At 50.1% G+C, this 18,918-nt stretch overlaps 1 protein-coding gene across 8 annotated transcripts in view; it reads left to right on the top strand.

Moving 5' to 3' along the window:
* ASAP2 (ArfGAP with SH3 domain, ankyrin repeat and PH domain 2) overlaps positions 1–18,918 on the top strand; it is a 210,296-nt gene that overhangs the window by 187,730 nt on the left and 3,648 nt on the right. For 4 of the 8 annotated variants that reach the window (XM_054245229.2, XM_035273269.3, XM_054245227.2 and 1 more), the window contains exons 21-27: positions 2,441–2,554; positions 5,174–5,426; positions 7,917–8,051; positions 10,288–10,453; positions 16,806–16,855; positions 17,397–17,485; positions 17,931–18,053. In XM_054245229.2, the coding sequence (XP_054101204.1) occupies positions 2,441–2,554; positions 5,174–5,426; positions 7,917–8,051; positions 10,288–10,453; positions 16,806–16,855; positions 17,397–17,485; positions 17,931–18,053 (930 nt within the window). Of the gene's footprint in view, positions 1–2,440; positions 2,555–5,173; positions 5,427–7,916; positions 8,052–10,287; positions 10,454–12,942; positions 14,378–16,805; positions 16,856–17,396; positions 17,486–17,930; positions 18,054–18,918 lie in introns of those variants that run through there. The other 4 variants (XM_035273272.3, XM_054245228.2, XM_035273275.3 and 1 more) reach the window with 3 other exon arrangements.

Below are 18,918 nucleotides of genomic sequence, written 5' to 3'. Positions count from 1 at the left end.
GAGCCACCACACCTGACCTAGCTCATTTAATCTTCATAACTACTTTATCACATAGTTTCTGCTGTTATCCTCATTTTACAGATGAGAAAACAGGCACAGAAAACCTAAGTGACTTGTCCAGGGTCATGTAGCTACTGTTTGGCTATGGGGGAAATTAAGCCCTGAGGTCCTAATACACCATAGTGTGTAATGAATTAACTTCTCTTCTGCACATCCAGAATGGAACTAGCTATCTACCTTCCTTGAGAGAATTGAGAAAACAGCCACTCCGATAATTTTCTTCAGCGTTTAATTCTCTCATCCTGGTTGAAAAGGCTGGGTTCACAGTGAATGAGCACATTTATTCTCCTGGGGTTGAGCTTGCTCCCCTTTAGAGTGTGGACACTTGCAGGCTGATCAGTATCCTTTAGATCTCAAATATCCTTTGCCTGTTGTTTTGGGAAAAACTCTCTAGCTGTGTTTTTTCTCTACACTTACACTGTTGTCACAGCAAGCAATACAGAAGCAGACTGCTGTGACCAAAGGTGTGGGGTTCCCCGACACCACCCCACACACCACGTGTAGCCACCTGACGGGTTCTTCTTGCCTGCTGCATAGATAAACCCAATTCATGAGACAGTGTTATTGAGTAGAGAAAGAGTTTAATTATGGCAAGTTGTCCGAGCAATGGGAGGACAGGAATTATTACCCAGCTGTGTTCCCACAAAGACTCAGAGGTTAGGGTTTTCAAGGATAGTTGGATGGGTAAGGGGGCTAGGAATGGGTGCTGCTCATTGGTTGGGGGTGAAATCGTAAGCGTGTGAGAAACAGCCCTTGTGCATTGCATCATCCTCTCAGTGGGGGCCGCAGGACTAGTTGAGTCATGAGTCAGGTTCAGTGGAGTCAGTTGCTCACCAGGATGCAAAAGGCTGAAAAAATATCTCAAAAAATCAACCTTAGGATATGTTATCTTTAGGAGCAACTGGGGAAGTCACAAATATCTTGGCTTCTGGTGCAGTAAACAATTTTTTTTAAGAGACATAGTCTCTTTCTGTTGCCCTGTTGGACTGCAGTGGCGTGCTCATAGCTCACTGTAGCCTCAAACTCCTGAGCTTAAGCGATCCTCTCACCTCAGCCTCCCGAGTAGCTGAGACTACAGATGCATGCCACCATGCCTGGCTGTTTTTCACTTTTTTGTAGTGATGAGGTCTCACTATGTTGCCCAGGCTGATCTCAAAACTTCTTGCTCAAGCAGTCCTCCTGCCTTGGCCTCCCAAAATGTTGGGATTACAGTTGTGAGGTAAGGTTAACATCCCCTGCACTGAATGGTAAATGATTACATTAATAGAAAGGCAAGCTGTACCTACATTTTAGCAGAATTCAGACCCCTCCCATAATCCTAATCTTGTGGCCTTTTATTTGTCTTACAAAAGCAGTTTCAAGTTCCCTAAGAAGGAGGAAGTCAGTTTTAGGGAGGGACTGTTATCATCTTTGTTTCAAACTTAAACCATAAACTAAATTCTTCCCTTGATTAGCGTGGTCTGTGCCCAGGAATGAGCAAGGACAGCTAGCCTGTGAGGGTGGAAGCAAGATGGGAGTCAGCCACACTAGACTTTTCTCACTCTCGTGTCCTGCAAAGGCAGTTTCACAAGCAGCAGACATCAGCTGGCTGTCCTCCAGTTCAGTTAGACACTATCTACCTGGAGGTAGTGTCAGATCCCACAGACTGAAGCTCCCACCCCAGACTCCAGTCACAAGTCAGCCTCCAGAACTTCTGACCAACTGGCTTCAAGTTGGGGTTCCCACAACCCCCTCTTTGGGTTTGAATAATTTGCTGGAGTGGCTCCCAGAACTCGGGGAGACACTTGTGTTTCTGGTTTATTATAAAGGATATTGCAAAGGATACAGATGGAGAGTAGCGTAGGGCGAGGTGTGGGGGAAGGGACGCAGAGCTTCCATGCCCTCCCTGGGCGCCACCCTCCAGGAACCTCTGTGTGGTTTGCCATCTTGAAGCTCGAGAGCCCAGTCCTCCTGGGTTTCTATGGAAGCTTCATGATGTCAACATCTCTTCCCCCAGAGTATAGGGCGAGACCCTCTCTGGGGAGGGTTTTAAGACCCACAGTCAGAAAAGTGGGGGAAGACTGGAGTCCTGCCTTGGGGCAGGAGAAGTTCAGAGAGATTCTGTCTCCTGCGGCCTAACACCCGATGTTATAAGCGAGACTGTAACAAGGGCTATGAGAGTTATGAGCCAGGAATCATGGATGAAAACCAAGACAGCTTACAACGCCATTGCTGGGAGTTACCAGGTTTTGAGTTTCAAGGTTACCCTGTGAATCACAGAACCCAGAGATTTCTGTGAGTTTGCCTTGGACTAGAAGGCAGGTTCCTGTCTGCATACCTCAGTGGGTCCAGGTGCATGGCCGAGTGAACAGCGGCACTGACCATCCCTCTGTTCCCTCAGCTGACCCAAGCCTTATCTGGAAGGTTTAATTCTCACGTTCACGTTGAATATGAATGGCGACTGCTCCATGAAGACCTGGATGAAAGTGATGACGACATGGATGAGAAATCGCAGGTCTGTGCCAGCCGTTAAGGGTTTTGATCAGCTGCATCCAGAGCAGTGTGGGTCCTAATCTGTAATTAAGGCAGAGAGCTATTTTGTAGAAAAGAAAGCATAGCTTGCTTTTTGCTTTCATTGATCTCAGGCTTTTGGTTTTGCCCTTCCCACTACCATCTCCTGTCTCCCAGTTCCTGTGCCCACGAATTAAAAGTCATGGCTAATCATATACTCACAGGCAGCCTTTTGCTGCGAAGGAAAGGTGTGGGATGGGAGGGGGGCCTTTGATTCCACTGGGTTTTAGAAGAAGCGCTCTTGCTATGGAATCACGTCATAAAGAGCCAGATTTCTCCCAGTCTACATGATCACATTCACCTTGCTGATCTTAAAAAATGTCATCTGAAATCATCAGATGACCTTTAGAGCTCATTGGGTCCAACCCCTTCCTTTACCAGTTGGGAATATTGAAGCCTCAAGAGAAAAGTTGACTTGGCCAAAGTGAAGCAACTATTTAGAGGCAGGCTTGGGACTGCACAAAGACTCTTGCCTCCGCCTCCGGCTCCCTCCTCATCATACTCACTGCTTCACGCATGGGGCTGACCCCCAGGAAGATTGCTGCCTTCACCCAGGACTCAGGACTGAGAGTCAGCCTGAGGCAGTGTGCCTCCAAAGCCCTGACTCCTAGCTGCAGCCGCTTCCATCTCTCCTTCAGCATGTGCTTTGAGGCATGCCTAGAATGTAGTCTGTGTTGAATTAGTGCCACATGCCACATTAAACACATTTTCATGGTTTAGCTTTTTTTTTAAACTGTAATCCATTAATGTTCTGATGTTTTTTGAGGATATCAAATTAGATAGATGGATGGATAGGTCGATAGGTAACTAGATGGCATTTCTGAAACCTGTGGGACTGTTTTTGCTCATGGAGTTAACATCTATACTTACCGCTTAGAATACAGAATAAGAAATTACTTCACTGAGTTAGCTACAAAACAGTGTCAAAGTGAGAAGAGTCAACTAATTTCATACTTACCTGCCTTAAAAAAAAGTTGGAAGCAATCTGCCCCAGCATGCCTCTTTATCAGGCGGTCACACGCCACATTCCTGTTTTATGAGCAGTGACAAAGCATGTTGCATAGTCCAAGGAAAAGCATGAGAGCAGGGGCTGCTGTGGAGTCCTAAGACTCTTCCACACCACTTACCTGATTCCCAGAAGACAGCAGCAGGGATGGTTTATCCTTTCAGCCCTGGGCTTTGGAATTTAGAAATCTGTGTGAAGAAACACTGGATGCTTAGTTCTGCACACCTGAACTGGGTTTGAACCATTGTTTGGGCCAGAACCTAGAATGGGTTGGTGGTCCTGTGAGGGAGAGGCTGGGCTGCCACAGTTCATACTGAGCACCTGCTAAGCGCCTGGCACTGTGCTAGAGAAGCAGTTGTTATATCCATTAAACAGGTAAAGAATGTGGTCAGCAAGGTTGATTCATTTGCTCACCATCATATCTAGTTTAATGAAGCTGGCATTTGATAGAAGTTAGATCTAAGTTGCCTGAGTCGTCATGGCATGCATTCACTTCCAAGAAAGCACATGACCTTCAGGTGGAGCAGGGGTGGCCAAACTCTTAAAGGGCCAGATAGTGAATATTTTAGGCTCTATGGGCCTAAAGTGTCACAGTCCATGCTGCACAGCTCTGCCATGATGGCTCAAAGGTAGCCTTAGACAACATCTAAATGACAGGATATGGCTATGTTCCAGTAAAACTTTACTGACAAAAAACAGGCGGCAGCCTATAGGCCACTGTTAACCCTGATTTGGAAGAATCTCAGGAGCTCCTGTTCATAAGGGGAGAAAACATTGATCTCTGCGGAATGAACCATGTAGCTGTTGCAGTTTGACTGCAGCAGGCTGGCCAGAACTGGCTACCCTGTGGAGTGACATAAGAAAGCATGTTTAGGAAGGGGAACTTCAGGGAAAATCTGACTTAGGTTGAGATAACATAAGATAAATAGCTTGTATTTTAAATACATCACAGAGTGGAGTCACAGAGTGGAGAATTTTAACTTTTAATTCATGACTTTTTTGGTATGTGTATATGTACTAGACTGCTTTCACACTGCTATACAGAAATACCCGAGAATGGGTAATTTATAAAGGAAAGAGGTTTAATTTACTCACAGTTTCGCATGGCTGGGAGGCCTCAGGAAACCTACAATCATGGCAGAAGGGGAAGCCGGAAGGGCAGGAGAGAGAGCAAATGAGCAAGAGCAGGGAAAGCTGCCTTATAAAACCATCAGGTCTCGTGAGAACTCACTATCACAAGAACAGCAGGGGGAAACTGCTGCCATGATCCAGTCACCTCCTTCCCTCGACATGTGAAGATTATAATTCCAGATGAGATTTGGGTGGGGACACAAAGCCAAACTGTATCAGTGTGTGTTTCATTCACAAGACACAAGGAAGAGTGAATTTTCACTCTTGCAGCTCTCATGCAACTCGCAGCTCTCAGGCAACAGCTGAGAGCTCAAATGGTACCAAGCCCAGCAAAGTTGGTGTCAGTGAGGTTTTCCGCCCCTGCATTGAATGTTATCACCAGGAGGAGTTCATCTCACACGTCTCTGCCCCGATATTCTCCTGCAGCCTAGTCCCAACCGGCGGGAAGACCGGCCCATCAGCTTCTACCAGCTGGGAGCCAACCAGCTTCAGTCTAATGCTGTGTCTTTGGCAAGAGATGCTGCAAATCTTGCCAAGGACAAGCAGAGGGCTTTCATGCCCAGCATCTTGCAGAATGAGACCTATGGAGCCATCCTGAGCGGCAGCCCGCCTCCTGCCCAGCCTGCAGTTCCCAGCACCACCAGTGCCCCACCTCTTCCTCCTCGGAATGTCGGCAAAGGTATGAAGCTGTCAGTGGTCACTGAATATTTAAAGGGCCTTGTTTTGTGGTTTGGGAAGTTTGCAGCTGCCTTGCCTCCAACTTGGTGACCTTTGGGTTCTTTTGTTTTGTAGTTATTTTCTGTTTGCTTCCTAAAGGGATTTCATCATTCTTATGCCAGATGGTGGTAGAGTCTCTTGATTTGACTCTTATTCTGGCAGAGTTGTGGCATCTGCCTGGCTTGGGTAGCACAGGGACTTCCCCAAGGCAGCCTGAGGTGGCGGCCCAGAGTCCCAGGGCTAGGCTGAAAGACACACTCCTGCAGGCCCTCTCCCCCACCCCCGTACCCCTCTCTACTTTCTCTACTCTCCCTCCCAGGCCTTCATTCTTTCCTTTTTATTTCTCTTCTGCATGCATCTGGTCCAGCTTATGGCCCTTGCAATTACTTCTTACCAATAATCCCCACAAAATGAAGGATAAAATGATACTAATTTGGGGAGCAGTGCTTGGCCTAATTGTAAAATATAAAACCAGCCCTGTGGGCCTACCAGTGTCTTAGGGCAAAAAGCATGCTTTTCTTACCTCAGCTGTAATCTGGAGGGTTTGACTCAACAGGTGATACTTCTTGTTTTTATAAATATGGAAACCAAAATTCCCAAAAGTTAATTTGTTCACTCCTGAAGAGCTGCTGGCTATGGTGCTCCTTGAAGGCAGGTCCGGCGAGTGACCCGCTCAGCTCTGGGCTGGGTTTTAGTCGTGGCCATGGCCTTCAGAGGGTTTCCCACATGAAGGGGGCTCCTAAGGCTTTGTTGGGGGGAGAGGGACACAGGAAGGATATGAGTCTGCACAGAGCATGTATCCAGGTGCTGTGGCTACTGATGGAGTGGAGCCCGCATCCCCAAATACATCCCAAACTGTCCTTATGCCGTAGCTGCTAGCAGGGCGGGGTGGGTGGGTGCGTGAGGGTGGCTAAGGCCCAGGGCTGAGCAGACAGCTGCAGCTTCATGCTGCATGTGTGCTCAGCTGTGTGGCTTTGCGCATCTTCCCTGCCACCCTGGCTGTCTCACAGACCCTCACATGGCTCTGCACTGGAGACTCAGAGAAGTGGTAATGAACCTGTCCTGTGGGTAACTGAGTCATTCCCCCAGGAGCAAACCTGCTGAGAGCAGGCCTTCCCTCAGGCAGACCCAGAAGCCAGCCGCTTGCTGTCCCCACACACCCTACATCCTTGAGCGAGGAAGGCAGCTACATGATGAAGTCACACAGCCGTACCTCCTCCTGGTCAAAGCCTCCCAGGCTGGCTGATCAGGGCCCAGTGGGGTGCAGCTTTCTCCCTGCCTCTCCCAGATCCTGTGGGCAGTCATTAATTCTGAGTACCCCACAATCAAGATGGTTTTGGTCATCCTCCTTCCCAGCAGTGACTTTTGTTGGCTGTGTGTGTCACATGAGGAAAGATTTCATTTTGTTCCGCTGGGTCATGGAAAAGGATGGGTAAACTCTTCATCTTAATCTCCTGGTTTCCCAAAGTCTTGGAATTCGAGGGTTTTGCTTTTTTTCCCTACCCTTTCCTTTTGCCATTCCTGTCTCTAGCTTCATTTCTTCTTCCGGTGATGTAGGTCATCTCCCTTGCCTGCCATCTCCCCCATTCTCTGTGTAGCCTACACATGGTCTTGGATGGAATTCCCACATGCCACATACAAATAAAAATAGCAAATGGAGTTGACAGTGTCAGCCTTGCACTTGGGGCAGACCTGGCTACCCACAGAAGGAGCTCGAAGGCTTCCTCTGGACCCTGTGGCCCGGCCCATTTCCAGGCCCAGCCCATGCCCTACAGGCCATGCACAGCCTCAAACACGGGGTCACATCTGGCACCTGGGCCCTGTGCACCTGAGCTTGGACGTTTGTGTGGCAAAAGAAGGGCTTGTGACCCGGGAAATGCCATCTCTTTTGTGGGTCACCTGAACCTGATTGGTATCATCTGGCTTTCAGCCAGAAATATGTTTGTGGGAGGGAGAGAAAGCCCCTCCCCTAGTGTCTGATTTGCACTCTGCCCTCCACCTGCACTGGCTGGGCACATGGTGCTCCCGTTCGCATGGCGGTGACTCCCATGGCCTATGGGAAGGACTTGGTTGGAGGGTGGAGAGGAGCAAAAGTTCAGAAACTCCAAATACAGAGCTCGCAAGAGAACATTGTGGCTGTTCATTTCCCTCTTCAAATGATACTGATATTTGAGAAATAAACTCAGGAATTTTTAAATTTCACAGATTGAGAAAACCAGCTGAGAATAGTCCTTGAAACATCTTTGGTTTAGTGGGTGTCAGTGTCTATCTTCCACGTGCCAGAGACAGAAGTAAACATTAGTAAAACAGTTCAGGGTTCTAGGTAGAAGGGTCATACTGACGGTTTCATAAGGGGGAGGATCAATAACGCCGTGTTCTGTTTCTGTTTTTGTTTTGTGTGTGCACGTTTGTGTGTGCGTGCATGCGTCTATGTGCATGCGTGTGGGTTCAGTTCAGACAGCCTCCTCTGCTAACACCCTGTGGAAGACAAACTCTGTAAGTGTGGACGGTGGAAGCCGGCAGCGATCTTCGTCAGATCCGCCAGCTGTCCATCCACCGCTGCCCCCTCTTCGTGTGACATCTACCAGTACGTTTTTTTCCTTTTGCCTTTCTTGCCCATGGGCTTTGTAGATCTGGATGGCGGGGGGTGCTCTCTGGAGCCACATACCTGCCGGCGCAGACATGTGCCAGGTGCCCCGTGTTGTATGGCCCCCTGGCTCCTGTGCAGGGCTCCCAGCTCCCCCAGCCTCCCAGTCACAGCTGCAAACTCCTTCCTGTCCCCCCACCACATCACCAAGGTAGCTCCCTCACTCCCTTCCTCTGTCTTCCCAGGCATTTCAGCAACATTTCCTCCTTTACACAGTACACCAGGATTTCTTTTGGCCCTTTGGTGATTTTCAATATTTGGGGACAGTCACTTGGATTATTACAATCTGGCTTTTTGTTTTTGTTTGTTTTTTTTCTTTTTTGAGAGAGAGAGAGTCTCGCTCCGTTACCCAGGTTGGAGTGCAGTAGCACAATCTTGGCTCACCGCAACCTCTGCCTCCTGGGTTTAAGCGATTATCCTGCCTCAGCCTCCCGAGTAGCTGGGATTACAGGTGCCCACCACCACACCCAGCTAATTTTTTTTTAGTATTGTTAGTAGAGACAGAGTTTCGCCATGCTGGCCAGCCTGGTCTCCAGCACCTGACCTCAGATGATCCACCCACCTCGACCTCCCAAAGTGCTGCGATTACAGACATGAGCTACTGCACCCGGCCTTGTTTTTCTGTTTAAGATAGGGTCTCTTTCGCCCAGGCTGGAGTACAGTGGCACGATCATGGCTCACTGCAGCCTTCAATTCCTGGGCTCAAGCCATCCTCCCGCCTTAGTTTCCTGAGTAGCTGGAATTATTGGTGCAAGCCACCATGCCCAGCTAATTTTTGTATTTTTTGTAGAGATGGGGTTTTCTCATGTTGCCCAGGCTGGTCTCGAACTCCTCGGCTCAAGTGATCCACCCACCTTGCCCTCCCAAGGTGCTGGGATTACAGGTATGGGCCACTGCACCCAGCCTGGCATGTTTTCCTTAATGTCGAGATGAGGTTGAAAGTCCTGAAAACCTTGGGGAGAGAAGCAGGAGGAGGTTTTTAGGAAGTTTTTCTCCAGTGTGCAGAATGAGGGCATCTTTTTTCACTGGATGAGTGAAGCGAGCCCTGGACGCTGCCCTGTCTCCTGCTGCAGCAGCCCAGGAGCAGGGAGTCCAGCATCTCTGGGCTTCATTGCTTCCAGAGCATGAGAATTCCTGAGCTGAGGTACTTGAGACTTCCTTAGAATAAGATAAAATTAAAAGCAGCCAGCCCCGGCTAAAGTCAGTGCCATGTGTGCATGTGCTGGTGGCACAGCTGGGAGCAGAGGGTCTGGGAGGGTCTTCCAGAGGGTTCCAAGGCGAACACACCGAAGCCCACCACCCATTTTCCTGCCTCTCTGTCTGGCCTCCCTGGGACTGCATTTGTGTGCTAGAGTCAGCCTTTTGACTTTTCCTTTAAGTTGGAAAAAGGAAACAATAATGAAAAAAAGAAGAACCATAAGCTGGATGCCTTCATTTTCCCACCCCAGGTTTCCTCTTTGTTCAGCTGAAGGCCTCATTCTTCCTGGCTTTTCCTGGCAGAGAGAAACCCAGTGCCTTATGTGTTAACCATCCTGAGGCAGGCGGCTGCCTTCAGCAAGGCCCAGGATGATAAGCCTGACATTTAGAGAGGGCTTAATGCCCATCAGAGGGAGGAGAAAGGGAGGAAGGAGACTTGGGCTCACAGCTTCTCTCCAGGTCTTACAAGCTCTGCCACCCTTGGCAAGAGCTCCTCCCCTCTGGGGGCCTCAGCCTCCTTTTCTGAGAAACGTAGACAGTAATAAAACTTTTCCCCCACCCACTCTGCAGACGGAGGAGCATTATTAAAGTTAACAGCTCCCGATCTCTCCTCAGATCCACCCTGCCCAGCAGCCTGATAAGTGCAAAGCAGGCTCTGCTTCCCTCCTGCTGTTGGGTCTCAGAGTCTAGAGCAGGAAACTGCTGGCTTTCCCACAGGGAGTTCTAGCTGAGAAAATACTCACTCACAGGCTAATAGAAATTGTCATCCTAACTTTAGGCTCAAAGTGTCCTTATTAGTTTGGAAAGGGCTCCCTGCTAATACAGTTTTCTAAAAGCCAACAAGGAAATAGCAGCAGGTTTTTCCTTATGAAACAGCAACAGAAAAATGAAGTCGTTATCAGAAAAGCCTCCGGTGAGGAGGTCTGAGTGGGAAGCGCCGTGGATGACCCTCTGTGCGTCTCTCCTTTTCTCTCCGCAGATCCCCTGACCCCCACGCCACCCCCTCCCGTTGCCAAGACGCCCAGCATGATGGAAGCCTTGAGCCAGCCAAACAAGCCTGCCCCGCCTGTGGTCTCACAGAGCAGGCCCCCACCTCTGCCCCCACAGCCGCCCAGCCGCCTCCCACAGAAGAAGCCTGGGCTGGGGTAAGCCACAACCGGCCAGCTCGGCTCTCCATGCTCCTGCCCTCTGACCTCACCTGCTGAGGGGTCTGGAGGAACTTTGCAATCCTGTGTTCCTACTTCAGCGCTGGTGTCACATAACTAATGAATCGGGTCTGAAGGGTCTTAAAAGTAACTCAAGGATTTTTAAACTGTAAACATGTCTTACAAACATACAGTTTAAGTCCACAGAATGAATTTAGACAAAGTATCCTCAACACATGAGGCCTCAGGGTTCTATTTGATGCTCACCCCTGGGGTTTTCTCTGTTTTCTTTCTGTTTTCCCGAGGTTGTTTTGAACACATAGACCCTCTGTGGTGTGAAGCACAGATTTTCCACAAACAGGGACATTCTCCTACATAGCACAGTACCACCTGGAAAATCAGGAAGTTAACACGGAGGTAGAACCAGCCAGTCTTTAGACCCAGTTCAAGCTTAGCTGTTTGTCCAAGTTGTCCAAATTATGCTCTTTGTTGCAGACGGATCCAGTTCGTGGCTGTTAATCTGTTTCTTTATGGTGGGGAAATGGTTCCTTTTAGTGGAAATGATATTTAGAGGCCAAGTTCTGGGGGCTAGGTGGAGGGTCACTGCTCCCACACAGGAACTCTGAGCTGTTAGAACTTAGAAATATACACACACGAACATGGATGCATACATATACCACTTATCTCTCTATTCCATATCTTTCTGTATTGAAATCCATGAGTTCACACTGCCGTCTCTAATTTCAGTTGTTCTAGTAACAAACTACACCAGACCGACAGACCTGAGGCACAGCCATTGTGTTCTGCCGACAGGTGGTCAGGAGTTTGGGTGGCACTGTGAGGTCTTTGCTCTACAGTGTCTGGGGCCTTCGCTGAATGGACTCAAAGCCTGGGGGTGGTTGGACACGGGGTGACTTGTTGACTGGGAGGCATGGTCAGAGCCTCTTCATCCCACCCTGTGGTAACTGACGCTGCCTGTCAGCTGGAGCCTCCACGGGGCTGTAACGGGAAAACCTATGCATCCCTGGCATGAGCTTCCTTACGTTATGGTGGCTGGGTCCAAGGACAGGTCCCCAGAGAGAGGCCTGGCCCTGGAAGCTGGCACGGCATGACTTCTGCCATATGTTACTGCTCAAACAGTTACAAGCTCAGACACAGTCAGGGGCAGAGAGGGCTGTGGAGTGGCACAGGAAGTCATCAATTCCACCTCTCAAAGAATTTGGGGCCAGGCGCAGTGGCTCATACCTATAATCCCAACATTTTGGGAGGCCGAGGCAGGCAGATCACCTGAGGTTAGGAGATCGAGACCAGCCTGGCCAACATGGCAAAATCCCATCTCTACTAAAAATACATGCTTCCCCAGTCCCCTGAACCCTCTGACTTTCCAGTGTGGGTGTTTTCATCCACGCTGCCAGACGGATGACAGAGCCTTTCAAAGTACACACTACATCCTTCTATTTGGAGAAATTTCACTGATTTTTTTTTAATATCTTCAATATTAGGGGTGTTTTGTTGTTGTTGTTCTTTTAATATTTCTTACTCCTCATATCTCAGACCCCTTGGCCTTTCTACTGAATGTGTCATCTTGTCTGTCCTAAGTGGGCTAACAAACCTCAGCATCGCCGCGCTTTCACACGTGGGAGTTAGCTTCCTGCCCATGCTAAGTTTAATGTGTGTGTTCTGGGTTGTACCCCAGTCCAAAAAGTAGACCCAGACCCTCCTATCTTCTGACTCCACCATCTGTCTCCTGAGGAGGGAAGGCTGGATGCTCACACTTGCTCCCTCCTTCTAGGCTGGGGCTGGAAGTGCCACCCGCAGCAGGCGAGCCAAGCTGTCACCGTCAGCTAGCCCTCCACCACCTTCTCACAGCCATTCCTGCTTTGCTTGTCTGCGTGCTTTGAAAATCTACCTTCTGGGAGCTTTTCTGGAGTTTATGTCCCAGTTCTTTTACTGAGGCTTTCATGCCTGTTCTCATATAATAATACTCAAGTCAAGTTCTTTCTGTAGAGGCACTTTTTTTGTTTCCTGAGATCATTTCTCAGTCTCCTCGCCCTGAGAATGGTCGTGGTGTGTTACGGTTTTCACGTTCATGCAGTGTGTGTTGCCTGCACTGTTTGACCCCTGCGTGTTCCAGGCTTTTCCACATAAACCGAATGCTCCGTGTTTCTCCTCCAGGTGAGGCATTAAAAACCGGCCGACTGCACAGTGAAGTGATGGGGCTGGGCCTCTTGTCTCTCGTCTGAAGTTTTTAGGAGCAGAGAAGTAAAGTTAAACTTTTACTTAGTCCCTCTATTTTTCAGGATACTCCCAACAGCTGCACCTGGTACCCCCCCTTTCACACACCTCCATTTTGCCTCTCCAAGAATAGAAACCTCCTGTCCACAGGAGGTTGGGCAGGGCAGTGTCTGAGGCAAGATTCCAGGGACTCAGGAGCTCCCAAAACAGATTTTTGGCTAATTCTTCTGCTTATTACCTTTCTCTCCTTCCAGACGGTCCTGAGCCTTTTGGGGACACTACAGAACAGATAAGAGTATTTCAGGACCTTCCTCACTGCTGGAATGGGATTCCATTCCCGAGATGAACTGGGTCGACTGTGCTCACTGCTGGATTGGGATTCCATTCCCGAGATCGACTAGGTCGACTGTGCTCACTGCTGGAATGGGATTCCATTCCCGAGATCGACTGGGTCGACTGTGCTCACTGCTGGAATGGGATTCCATTCCAGAGATCGACTGGGTCGACTGTGCTCACTGCTGGAATGGGATTCAATTCCCGAGATCGACTGGGTCGACTGTGCTCACTGCTGGAATGGGATTCCATTCCAGAGATCGACTGGGTCGACTGTGCTCACTGCTGGAATGGGATTCCATTCCCGAGATCGACTGGGTCGACTGTGCTCACTGCTGGAATGGGATTCCATTCCAGAGATCGACTGGGTCGACTGTGCTCACTGCTGGAATGGGATTCAATTCCCGAGATCGACTGGGTCGACTGTGCTCACTGCTGGAATGGGATTCCATTCCAGAGATCGACTGGGTCGACTGTGCTCACTGCTGGAATGGGATTCAATTCCCGAGATCGACTAGGTCGACTGTGCTCACTGCTGGAATGGGATTCCATTCCCGAGATCAACTGGGTTGACTGTGATTTATCTTTTGCTCTGTCACCCAGGCTGGAGTACAGTGGCCACGATCACAGTTCATTGTAGCCTCGACCTCCCTGGGCTCAAGGGACCCTCCCACCTCAGCCTCTGTATAGCTGGAACTACAGGCACGCACCACTATGCCCAGTTAATTTATTTTTATATTTTGTAAAGATGAGGGTCTCCTTATGTTGTCCAGGCTGGTCTCGAACTCCTGGGCTCAAGCAGTCCTCCCACCTTGGCTTTTCAAAGTGCTGGGATTACAGGCATGAGGCACCGTGCCTGACCTCTTTCAGGTTTAATTTTTAAAGATCCTGTTAGGAAGAAGTGGAAGTAAATGTATTTAAATCTGCCATTTTTAACCAGAAGACTCCCAGAACTTTTTAAATGCTACTTTGCAAGATAACTTTCTAAAACAGAACCTGCAAGGCCAGGCGCAGTGGCTCACACCTGTAATCTCAGCATTTTGGGAGTTCAAGGTGGGTGGATCACTTGAAGCTAGAGTTCAAGACCAGCCTGACCAACATGGCAAAACCCCATCTCTACTAAAAATACAAAAATGAGCCAGGTATAGTGATGCGGCTGATGAAGTAGTATCATCAGCTACTTCAAGGCTGAGGCAGGAGAATCACTTGAACCCAGAAGGCGGGGGTTGCAGTGAGCGGAGACCAGACTCCGTCTCAAAAAAATGAAAATAAAAATAAAACATAACATGCATATGTGTGCCATCTACTCTTTTAACAGCTGCTGAATTATGCTGTAATAAATGCTTTCCAGTGCCAGTTGTTTCTGCCTCTATACCAAAATGGCCGCAGGCCGCGCTTCTTTCAGCTTCTGGGCTCTTCTGCCTTCCCTTACGACTCCTTGGGATTTGCACTCTCCAAGCTGCTGTTTTTCGAGAGACCAAATCATGTGTTGAAGTTCTGGCTAAGGAGCAGTCAGCCGTTCCTGGTTCTCAGAAGTCTAGCTCGGGGAGCTGGACGAGTTTCCTCTTGAACACGATTTTACCTGGTTTCAGATCTGACTGTCAGGAAGCAGGGCAGGCGAGGTGAGAGATGGCCAGGACAGAGGAGGATTCATAAGTCATGTTTTCAGTGCCTGGCGGGGTTCCGACTCTGAAGGAATACACTGGCACAGCCTCTTTGTAAAGGATAGTATCCCTCCCCCATATCAGTCGTTTTGTCTCTGGTATAAATGTGAATTTTCATACCTGTTCTCTTAGAGTAGGAGTCAGCAAACTATGGCTCACAGGCCAAATCCAGCCTGCTGCCTGCTTTGTATGGCCCATGAACTAACTAAGAATAGCTTTTATATTTGTAATTGGTTGGAAAAAAAATTGAAAGGATATTTTATGACACATGAAAATCATGTGAGATTCACTTAAGTGCTCATAAAATATTATTGGAACATTGGCTACACCATTTGTTTATGCAGCCTGGGGCTGCTTTCTGTGCCACTCTGCTACAGTGGCAGAGTTGAATAATTGCGACAGATGCTAGAATCCACAAAGCCATCTGGGCACAGAGGCACACACTGCAGTCCCAGAGCTTTCAGAGGCTGAGACTAAGAGTTTGGGACCAGCCTGGACAACATAGTGAGACCATGTCTTTACGAAAAATTTTCAAAGTTAGCCAAGCTTGATGGCATGTACCTCTAGTCCCAACTAATCAGAAGGCTGAGGTGGGAGGATCACTTGACCCCAGGAGTTCAAGGCTGCAGTGAACTATGAATTATGAACTATTACCAGGCACTTGAGTCTGGGTAATAGAGCAGGACTCTGACTCAAAAACAAAGGCCAGGCACGGTGGCTCACGCCTGCAATGCCTGCACCTTGGGATTACAAACCAAGGTGGGCAGATCACTTGAAAGTTCAAGACCAGCCTGGCCAACGTGGTGAAACCCCATCTCTACTAAAAATACAAAAACTTGCCATGCATGGTGGCCCATGCCTGTCATTCTAGCTACTCAGGAGGCTGAGGCAGGAGAATTGCTTGAACCTAGGAGGCAGAGGTTGCAATGAGCCAAGATCACACCACTACACTCCAGCCTGGGCAACAATGAGACTCCATCTCCAAAAAAAAAAAAAAAAGAAAAGCCGCTAAGCCTAAAAAGTTTGCCATCTTCCTCTCCTAAAGAAAAAGTGAGGATCAGGCCATTCCTGTGAGTGTTCTGTAGTCAGGGATGACTGCGGGCCAGCGGGTCAGCCAGGTCAGGGGAATGATGTCTGTAGACATTGACACCCAGACACATGGATGGAAAACAAATGGCCAGACTGGTCAAATGGGAGGGGTCTGTGTTTTATGCCTTTTCAGTTCCTTGAAAGTATGAGCAAAGCCAATGTGATGTTTTCTCTCCCTTCATTCTGGGACTGCAAGCAACGAGGCCAGGCGGGGTTCATTCTGAGCAGCAAAGGGAGTGCCTGACAGTGGAATGAATCCCATCCTTGCCCTCGCTTCTTCCCTGGTCTTCCTTTTCTGCTGCTCCAGCCCCCGTCCTGTGCGTGGCTTCCTGCTAGGTCCAGGAGATCCACCAGTTAACTGAAGCCAGAGCCCCTCATCTAAGGCTCTGGTCCTCAGTTCTGGAGTTGTCGGATCTTGTGTCACACCTTTCACAGATGAAAATGCCGACTCTCCAGAACCCATTTATCCAGGGCTGCCAGACGGCAGGTTTGAGCTGATGGAGCCCTGTCTGCCAGCCCTGAAAACCACCTCCTCACTTGTCGTTTCTACCTTGTGGCTTTGGGGCCCGCTGGCCCAGAGGCTCATGGATGGGTCCTGAGCCTGTGGTCAGCTACATTTGTTGCCAGAAGCAGGGGCCACAGAGGCATGGACAGCACAGTCCTGGCAGAGCCATCTGGGCCTGAGGTTAAGGTTCAGCTCCACCCTCTCATGTGATGGGACTGAGGCAGGGAAGGGGCTGAGCAGACTCGGGGCGGGGCCAGTGCCCAGCATCACTCCAGACCCTGGCCATCGGCGGCAGGCTCACATGGACAGAGTGCTTGGGAAAAGCCCTGGTTTTAGGATCAGAAACTTTGGATCTAGCACTTTCCTCAGGGCCTCTCATTCATCCTTTTCCCATAAAGAGACAGATGAGTGACAGTGGAAGAAATCGCCCTCACATTTTCATCTCAAACTCAGAATTTAAAAGGGGATGAGATAGGGGCAGGTACCCTCAGGTAGCAATAAATCTACCTTTTCTCTCTTTTTGTAGGGCTGACAAGTCCACCCCACTGACCAACAAAGGCCAGCCGAGAGGACCTGGTAATTGTTTAATTTGGGACTGAATTTGTTTCTGCTTGGTCCATGGCAGGCAGCATGAGGACCTTCCCTGCCAGGTGGTCAGGCCTGAGGGAGGGCCCAGCTGTCCACCATTCCACAGCCCTGCTGCCCTCCTCCCCTCTCCCTCCTGCTGACCTCCTCCCCCTTCCTGCTTTCCTCCCCCACCTCCAGCCTTCCCCTCCCCTCCTCTCCCCCTCCTCTGCTTTTCTCCCACCTCCCTCCTGCCTTCCTCCCTCACTCTCTGAGACCCTTGCTCCTGAGCAGCTCAGTCCTGGGGCCCCCACCATGTCCCCTCCTGCCAACATGGGGAGCTAGGGAGGCCCTGGCTACACCCAGCTGACTGGGGGACACTTGCTGCCTCACAGGCTCTATAAGGGCTGCATCCAAGGCAGAAGGTTTCTTTTTTCCCTTAGATTGGAACACCTGGGGAAATCTGCTTTCAGGCACACCCTGTGGCTTGTACGTTAAGTCTCATGGTTATGATTGATGGGATATCTCAAGTTGCTTCATTCTTGCTCTACAGTGGATCTCTCTGCAGCAGAAGCTGTGGGTCCTCTGTCCAATGCCGTGGTCCTGCAGCCCCCTGCACCCATGCCTAGGAAGTCACAGGCAGTAAGTGATGAGCCCCCTTTCCTGCCCCTCTGCTCTAGCCAGAAGGGTGCAGGTGGTTTCACAAGGGCCCAGGGAAACAAGCCTTCCTCTCTCTGCTGGGTCGGGGCAGGGCAGGGGTCTTCTCGATACCTGATTGCTTGGATCCCAGCAGCTGGTGGGCTTGGCCCTCCCACCGCAGCTCCAGGGTGGGCCCACTCAGAGCACCCTGTCCTAGCCACTTCCTTTCTCAGCCCTTGGCCCAGCCCCTGCTCTCTGCTTGGGGGGAGCTCTTCTCTTTTCTCTCCGTGGCGCGTGAGCCGCCCTGACCTGCCCCGCCTTGGTATCTTCGGGCTTCCCAGGCCTGGGTACAGGACTCCTGAGACTGGGAAAGGCAGGTGCTTCAGTTCTCTGCCCTGAGAGCTGAGGCCTCCAGCCACACTAACCTTTGTTCCCTCTCCTGACACAGAGCAAGTTGAAGCCTAAGCGGGTAAAAGCGCTCTATAACTGTGTGGCTGACAACCCTGATGAGCTAACCTTCTCCGAGGGGGATGTGATCATCGTGGATGGGGAGGAAGACCAGGAGTGGTGGGTGAGTCAAGGGTGGGCCCGGGAGGTTCCTGGGGGCTGAGCCTCATCCCTGCCCACCTGGCTGGTGAGATTCTCTTGGCCCGAGCAGTCCAGACCTGGTTCCAGCGCCTCTGCCCCTGAGCATCCTCAGGAGTTGCTTCCTCCATGGACACCCACCTCTGAGCAGGCCTGATTATTTCCCAGGGTGGTTTCCTCCCCTGTTAGGGTGTAGTTTCCAGAGCGCACACGAGGGCCTGAAATAAGACTTCTTCATTTTGAGGCCTTGAGTTTCTAGGTCATCACCCCCCATTGCTGGATTAGTGGAATCAGGTGTCTGGAAAGAGCCAACCTAGAGCACAGAGCCCCAGGTGTGAATCTGGTCCTGAAATGATCCCACGCCCAGGTGTCCAGCAGGGTGTGGGAACAAGATGAGTGCCGGCCACTTAAGAATTCAGACTTGGCCACTCAGAGGCTGGGGACCTGGGCCAGGTTGCTTTTATCTCTAAGCTTTGGTGAGATCGTCTGTGAAAGGGAGGTCACACACAGTCTGGTGCAGACGATCCGGCGAGCACCCACTAAGCGGCAGCTGCATACAGTGAGGACGATGGAGGAACTGCCTTGAATGAGGCGTGGACAGAAAGCCCCAGGCAGAGCCTGCCACACAGCAGACGCAAGTGGCACAGCTCCATACCTGAGCTCAAAGTGGACATTTCAACTGGGACCTCACAGGATTCAGGGGAACTGCCCTGTCAAGTACAAGGAGTTTTGATAAAATCTTTAATCACTCTCCCTCGCAGAGCTCCCACTAGTGTTGAAACTGCACGTTTTCGGCCGGCCTCCAGAAGTGCTGGGAATTCTCAGGCCAGGCAGCACTGCCTTCATCTGGC

Source organism: Callithrix jacchus, chromosome 14 (assembly GCF_049354715.1).
Source record: "Callithrix jacchus isolate 240 chromosome 14, calJac240_pri, whole genome shotgun sequence".
Lineage (NCBI taxonomy): Eukaryota > Metazoa > Chordata > Mammalia > Primates > Cebidae > Callithrix > Callithrix jacchus.
The sequence above is the reverse complement of the archived record's forward strand: the minus strand, read 5'-3'. Positions and strand labels throughout refer to the sequence as shown.